General features: G+C 46.2%; 1 protein-coding gene across 1 annotated transcript in view; it reads left to right on the forward strand.

Moving 5' to 3' along the window:
* LOC139411760 (high affinity cAMP-specific and IBMX-insensitive 3',5'-cyclic phosphodiesterase 8A-like) overlaps nucleotides 1–7,500 on the forward strand; it is a 183,310-nt gene that overhangs the window by 143,701 nt on the left and 32,109 nt on the right. The window contains exons 13-14 of the mRNA XM_071158488.1: nucleotides 628–698; nucleotides 1,677–1,841. Coding sequence (XP_071014589.1) covers nucleotides 628–698; nucleotides 1,677–1,841 — 236 coding nt within the window. The remainder of the gene's footprint in view (nucleotides 1–627; nucleotides 699–1,676; nucleotides 1,842–7,500) is intronic.

Here is a 7,500-nt window from a genome sequence, read left to right on the forward strand (position 1 = left end):
GGAGGGATCGTGGGAGGGAGGGAGGGAGAGACTGTGGAACTATTCTAGAGAACAGACAAATGAACATGATCACTACTATTATTCTACTTGTTTATTGGACACATCTTTGGAGATGGATACTGATCATGACATGTTGACTAGTGAGGAACAAGCCAGTGTCGTGGTGTCTACGGGGTAGTCTTCCTCTCCTCGTCTTTCTCTCCTCGTCTTCTTCTCCTCGTCTTCCTCTCCTTGCCTGTCCTCGTCTTACTCTCCTCGTCTTCCTCTCCTCGTCTTCTTCTCCTTGTCTTCCTCTCCTTGCCTCTCCTCGTCTTCCTCGCCTCTCCTCGTCTTCCTCTCCTCGTCTTCCTCTCCTCGTCTTCTTCTCCTCGTCTTCCTCTCCTCGTCTTCCTCCACGTCTTCCTCTCCACGTCTTCCTCTCCTCGTCTTCCTCTCCTGATCTTCCTCTCCACGTCTCTCCTCGTCTTCCTCTCCTCGTCTCTCCTACTTTCCTCTTTTAGTCACTTTGTAGACCTCATTTAATGCAGGCTGGTTCCCGTTAGTAGGCCACTAGTAAAACAGTGCTGTGTTATTGGCTGCTGAACGTATCAGTTGGGTATAAAGCTGAGTTTGTCCTCATGTTTCCAGGCAGTTCCCAGAGAAGACACTCCTCCATGGCCAGAATCCACTCCATGACCATCGAAGCTCCAATCACCAAGGTGCCTACGTTTCATACAATGACTTACACAACTCTGTCATTTACTACACAGTCATATAGTCATATAGGATATCTGTGGTACTTTAAGTTCTGTCACATGACCACTCCTAGTCCTCAAGGTTCTGTCACATGACCACTCCTAGTCCTCAAGGTTCTGTCACATGACCACTCCTAGTCCTCAAGTTTCTGTCACATGACCACTCCTAGTCGCCAAGTTTCTGTCACATGACCACTCCTAGTCCTCAAGTTTCTGTCACATGACCACTCCTAGTCCTCAAGTTTCTGTCACATGACCACTCCTAGTCCTCAAGGTTCTGTCACATGACCACTCCTAGTCGCCAAGTTTCTGTCACATGACCACTCCTAGTCCTCAAGGTTCTGTCACATGACCACTCCTAGTCGCCAAGTTTCTGTCACATGACCACTCCTAGTCCTCAAGTTTCTGTCACATGACACAAGTCAATCCCTGTAGCTGTTCCCTCCTAGAATAAAGCAATGGAGGAGCTGCTGATGTCTGTCTGTCTGTCTGTCTGTCTGTCTGTCTGTCTGTCTACTGTACACAGCTGCATCAGGTTAGTTCTGGCAGTAGGAACTACCATTGTCCCGCCTCTCCTCAGTCTCTGTAGTAGAAACAAGTTGTAATAAATGTTTTATAAATAGTTCAGTAAGTTCAACCTCTGCTACTTTATCATTCAGGTTTTATTGTGTTGCCTCTTTCTGTCTCTCTATCCACAATATCTTTCTTTCTCTCTCTCTAACCATATCTTTCTCTCTCTCTAACCATGATATCTTTCTCTCTCTCTCTCTAAACATGATATCTTTCTCTCTCTCTAACTATGATATCTTTCTCTCTCTCTAATTCAAATGTTTTATAGACATGTAAAGTGTGTTACCATTCTGTACATGGCCACATTTAACATCTAGAAAGATGACAGAGATAAATACAAATGATCCTCACTGAACCCCCTTGTCCCTCCAGGTGATCAACATCATCAACGCAGCCCAGGAGTCTAGTCCAATGCCCGTAGCAGAGGCCCTGGACCGGGTCCTGGAGATCCTGAGGACCACAGAGCTCTACTCTCCTCAGCTGGGCACCAAGGAGGAAGACCCTCATACTAACGACCTGGTGGGAGGACTGATGACGGTAAAGGTCGGGGGTTAGGGGTCAATAGATGCAGAGCTCTACTCTCCTCAGCTGGGCACCAAGGAGGAAGTGTGTGCATGCACGCCTGTGTACATTAAAGTGTACGTGAGCCTGTGTATGTCTCTGTTTACTGTGTGTGTGTGCGTGTGTGTGTACGCGGCCGTAGCAGAGTAGAGAGAGAGTGCCAAGTTGGCAGTCTTGGCTGCTGCCCCAGAGGAAGTGTTAGATTGTCCTTTGTGCTCCAGTAGGCTGGAGAGGAAAGGCCACACACACACACACTGAAACACACACACTGAAACACACACACACACTGAAACACTGAAACACACACACACTGAAACACTGAAACACACACACACTGAAACACACACTGAAACACACACACACACTGAAACATACACACACTGAAACACACACTGAAACACACACACACTGAAACACACACACACACTGAAACACACACACACTGAAACACACACACACTGAAACATACACACACACTGAAACATACACACACACTGAAACACACACACACACTGAAACACACACACACTGAAACACACACACACTGAAACACACACACACACTGAAACATACACACACACTGAAACATACACACACACTGAATCAGAAACACACACTGAAACACACACACTGAAACACACACACTGAAACACACACACTGAAACACACACACACTGAATCAGAAACACACACTGAATCAGAAACACACACACTGAAACACACACACTGGCTGACACTCCTGTCTCCCTCTGGACTGCAGCGGTCTGGAAACATCCTGTTCTTAGGAAGACTAGATGAATGAGAATTATTTACTTTAACACAGACTGACAGAGGATGGGAGGGAGGGAGGGGGGAGAGAGGGAGTGACAGAGGATGGGAGGGAGGGAGGGAGGGGGGGAGAGAGGGAGAGGGGGGGAGGGAGGGAGACAGGGAGGGAGGGAGACAGGGAGGGAGGGAGACAGGGAGGGAGAGAGAGAGAGAGAGGGAGTGACAGAGGATGGGAGGGAGGGAGGGAGGGAGGGAGGGGGGGAGAGAGGGAGAGAGGGAGGGAGGGAGGGAGGGAGACAGGGAGAGGGAGAGAGAGAGAGAGAGAGAGAGGATGGGAGGGAGAGAGAGAGAGAGAGAGAGAGAGAGAGAGAGAGAGAGAGAGAGAGAGAGCGAGAGAGAGAGAGGGAGACAGATGAAATCAGAGAAGGTGAACTATCTGAATGGTAGTGTTATCTTGGGAGAGAGAGAGAGAGAGAGAGAGAGAGAGAGAGAGAGAGAGAGAGAGAGAGAGAGAGAGAGAGAGAGAGAGACAGAGAGAGAGAGAGACAGAGATGAAATCAGAGAAGGTGAACTATCTGAATGGTAGTGTTATCTTGGGAGAGAGAGAGAGAGAGAGAGAGAGAGAGAGAGAGAGAGAGAGAGACAGAGATGAAATCAGAGAAGGTGAACTATCTGAATGGTAGTGTTATCTTGGGAGAGAGAGAGAGAGAGAGAGAGAGAGAGAGAGAGAGAGAGAGAGACAGAGATGAAATCAGAGAAGGTGAACTATCTGAATGGTAGTGTTATCTTGGGAGAGAGAGAGAGAGAGAGAGAGAGAGAGAGAGAGAGAGAGAGAGAGAGAGAGAGAGAGAGAGAGACAGAGATGAAATCAGAGGTGAACTATCTGAATGGTAGTGTTATCTTGGGAGAGAGAGAGAGAGAGAGAGAGAGAGAGAGAGAGACAGAGATGAAATCAGAGAAGGTGAACTATCTGAATAGTAGTGTTATCTTGGGAGAGAGAGAGAGAGAGAGAGAGAGAGAGAGAGAGACAGAGATGAAATCAGAGAAGGTGAACTATCTGAATGGTAGTGTTATCTTGGGAGAGAGAGAGAGAGAGAGAGAGAGAGAGAGAGAGACAGAGATGAAATCAGAGAAGGTGAACTATCTGAATAGTAGTGTTATCTTGGGAGAGAGAGAGAGAGAGAGAGAGAGAGAGAGAGACAGAGATGAAATCAGAGAAGGTGAACTATCTGAATGGTAGTGTTATCTTGGGAGAGAGAGAGAGAGAGAGAGAGAGAGAGAGAGAGAGAGAGAGAGAGAGACAGAGATGAAATCAGAGAAGGTGAACTATCTGAATAGTAGTGTTATCTTGGGAGAGAGAGAGAGAGAGAGAGAGAGAGAGAGAGAGAGAGAGAGAGAGAGAGAGAGAGAGACAGAGATGAAATCAGAGAAGGTGAACTATCTGAATGGTAGTGTTATCTTGGGAGAGAGAGAGAGGGAGACAGAGATGAAATCAGATAAGGTGAACTATCTGAATGGTAGTCTTATCTTGGGAGAGAGAGAGAGAGAGAGAGAGAGAGAGAGAGACAGAGATGAAATCAGAGGTGAACTATCTGAATGGTAGTCTTATCTTGGGAGAGAGAGAGAGAGAGAGACAGAGATGAAATCAGAGAAGGTGAACTATCTGAATGGTAGTGTTATCTTGGGAGAGAGAGAGAGAGAGAGAGAGAGAGAGAGAGAGAGACAGAGATGAAATCAGAGAAGGTGAACTATCTGAATGGTAGTGTTATCTTGGGAGAGAGAGAGAGAGAGAGAGAGAGAGAGAGAGAGAGAGAGACAGAGATGAAATCAGAGAAGGTGAACTATCTGAATGGTAGTGTTATCTTGGGAGAGAGAGAGAGAGAGAGAGAGAGAGAGAGAGAGAGAGAGAGAGAGAGAGACAGAGATGAAATCAGAGAAGGTGAACTATCTGAATGGTAGTGTTATCTTGGGAGAGAGAGAGAGAGAGAGAGAGAGAGAGAGAGAGAGAGAGAGAGACAGAGATGAAATCAGAGAAGGTGAACTATCTGAATAGTAGTCTTATCTTGGGAGAGAGAGAGAGAGAGAGACAGAGATGAAATCAGAGAAGGTGAACTATCTGAATGGTAGTCTTATCTTGGGAGAGAGAGAGAGAGAGAGACAGAGATGAAATCAGAGAAGGTGAACTATCTGAATGGTAGTGTTATCTTGGGAGAGAGAGAGAGAGAGAGACAGAGATGAAATCAGAGGTGAACTATCTGAATGGTAGTGTTATCTTGGGAGAGAGAGAGAGAGAGAGACAGAGATGAAATCAGAGGTGAACTATCTGAATGGTAGTGTTATCTTGGGAGAGAGAGAGAGAGAGAGAGAGAGACAGAGATGAAATCAGAGAAGGTGAACTATCTGAATGGTAGTGTTATCTTGGGAGAGAGAGAGAGGGAGACAGAGATGAAATCAGAGAAGGTGAACTATCTGAATGGTAGTCTTATCTTGGGAGAGAGAGAGAGAGAGAGAGAGAGAGAGAGAGAGAGAGAGAGAGACAGAGATGAAATCAGAGGTGAACTATCTGAATGGTAGTCTTATCTTGGGAGAGAGAGAGAGAGAGAGACAGAGATGAAATCAGAGAAGGTGAACTATCTGAATGGTAGTGTTATCTTGGGAGAGAGAGAGAGAGAGAGAGAGAGAGAGAGAGAGAGAGAGAGAGAGACAGAGATGAAATCAGAGAAGGTGAACTATCTGAATGGTAGTGTTATCTTGGGAGAGAGAGAGAGAGAGAGAGAGAGAGAGAGAGAGAGAGAGAGAGAGAGAGACAGAGATGAAATCAGAGAAGGTGAACTATCTGAATAGTAGTCTTATCTTGGGAGAGAGAGAGAGAGAGAGACAGAGATGAAATCAGAGAAGGTGAACTATCTGAATGGTAGTTTTATCTTGGGAGAGAGAGAGAGAGAGAGACAGAGATGAAATCAGAGAAGGTGAACTATCTGAATGGTAGTGTTATCTTGGGAGAGAGAGAGAGAGAGAGACAGAGATGAAATCAGAGAAGGTGAACTATCTGAATGGTAGTGTTATCTTGGGAGAGAGAGAGAGAGAGAGACAGAGATGAAATCAGAGGTGAACTATCTGAATGGTAGTGTTATCTTGGGAGAGAGAGAGAGAGAGAGAGAGAGAGAGAGAGACAGAGAGAGAGAGAGACAGAGATGAAATCAGAGGTGAACTATCTGAATAGTAGTCTTATCTTGGGAGAGAGAGAGAGAGAGAGACAGAGATGAAATCAGATAAGGTGAACTATCTGAATAGTAGTCTTATCTTGGGAGAGAGAGAGAGAGAGAGACAGAGATGAAATCAGAGAAGGTGAACTATCTGAATAGTAGTCTTATCTTGGGAGAGAGAGAGAGAGAGAGACAGAGATGAAATCAGAGAAGGTGAACTATCTGAATAGTAGTCTTATCTTGGGAGAGAGAGAGAGAGAGAGACAGAGATGAAATCAGAGAAGGTGAACTATCTGAATAGTAGTCTTATCTTGGGAGAGAGAGAGAGAGAGAGACAGAGATGAAATCAGAGAAGGTGAACTATCTGAATAGTAGTCTTATCTTGGGAGAGAGAGAGAGAGAGAGACAGAGATGAAATCAGAGAAGGTGAACTATCTGAATAGTAGTCTTATCTTGGGAGAGAGAGAGAGAGACAGAGATGAAATCAGAGAAGGTGAACTATCTGAATAGTAGTCTTATCTTGGGAGAGAGAGAGAGAGAGAGACAGAGATGAAATCAGAGAAGGTGAACTATCTGAATAGTAGTCTTATCTTGGGAGAGAGAGAGAGAGAGAGACAGAGATGAAATCAGAGAAGGTGAACTATCTGAATAGTAGTCTTATCTTGGGAGAGAGAGAGAGAGAGAGAGAGAGAGAGAGAGAGAGAGAGAGAGAGAGAGAGAGAGAGAGAGAGAGGGAGACAGAGATGAAATCAGAGAAGGTGAACTATCTGAATAGTAGTCTTATCTTGTGTTCCAGATCATTATTTATGTAGCTTGTGATGGGTTTAATACGTTTACTATTAGCTATTTATTCTGTGGAGTCAGATGTTTTGTTCCACCCTAAACTGCTTTGGTACGACAGTGATGTATTCTGGGCCGGTACTCTAGTTTTAGCACTGAGCGGACAGCACCACAGACAGGTACTGTAGTTCTAGCACTGAGCGGACAGCACCACAGACAGGTACTGTAGTTCTAGCACTGAGCAGATAGCACCACAGACAGGTACTGTAGTTCTAGCACTGAGCGGACAGCACCACAGACAGGTACTGTAGTTCTAGCACTGAGCAGATAGCAGCACAGACAGGTACTGTAGTTCTAGCACTGAGCGGATAGCAGCACAGACAGGTACTGTAGTTCTAGCACTGAGCGGATAGCAGCACAGACAGGTACTGTAGTTCTAGCACTGAGCGGACAGCACCACAGACAGGTACTGTAGTTCTAGCACTGAGCGGATAGCAGCACAGACAGGTACTGTAGTTCTAGCACTGAGCGGACAGCACCACAGACAGGTACTGTAGTTCTAGCACTGAGCGGACAGCACCACAGACAGGTACTGTAGTTCTAGCACTGAGCGGACAGCACCACAGACAGGTACTGTAGTTCTAGCACTGAGCGGATAGCACCACAGACAGGCTGTTCCAAGCGGCGCTGAGCAGATAGCACCACAGACAGGTACTGTAGTTCTAGCACTGAGCGGATAGCACCACAGACAGGTACTGTAGTTCTAGCACTGAGCGGACAGCACCACAGACAGGTACTGTAGTTCTAGCACTGAGCGGACAGCACCACAGACAGGCTGTTCCAAGCGGCGCTGAGCGGATAGCAGCACAGACAGGTACTGT

The sequence above is a fragment of the Oncorhynchus clarkii genome, chromosome 6, assembly GCF_045791955.1.
Source record: "Oncorhynchus clarkii lewisi isolate Uvic-CL-2024 chromosome 6, UVic_Ocla_1.0, whole genome shotgun sequence".
Classification (NCBI taxonomy): Eukaryota; Metazoa; Chordata; class Actinopteri; order Salmoniformes; family Salmonidae; genus Oncorhynchus; species Oncorhynchus clarkii.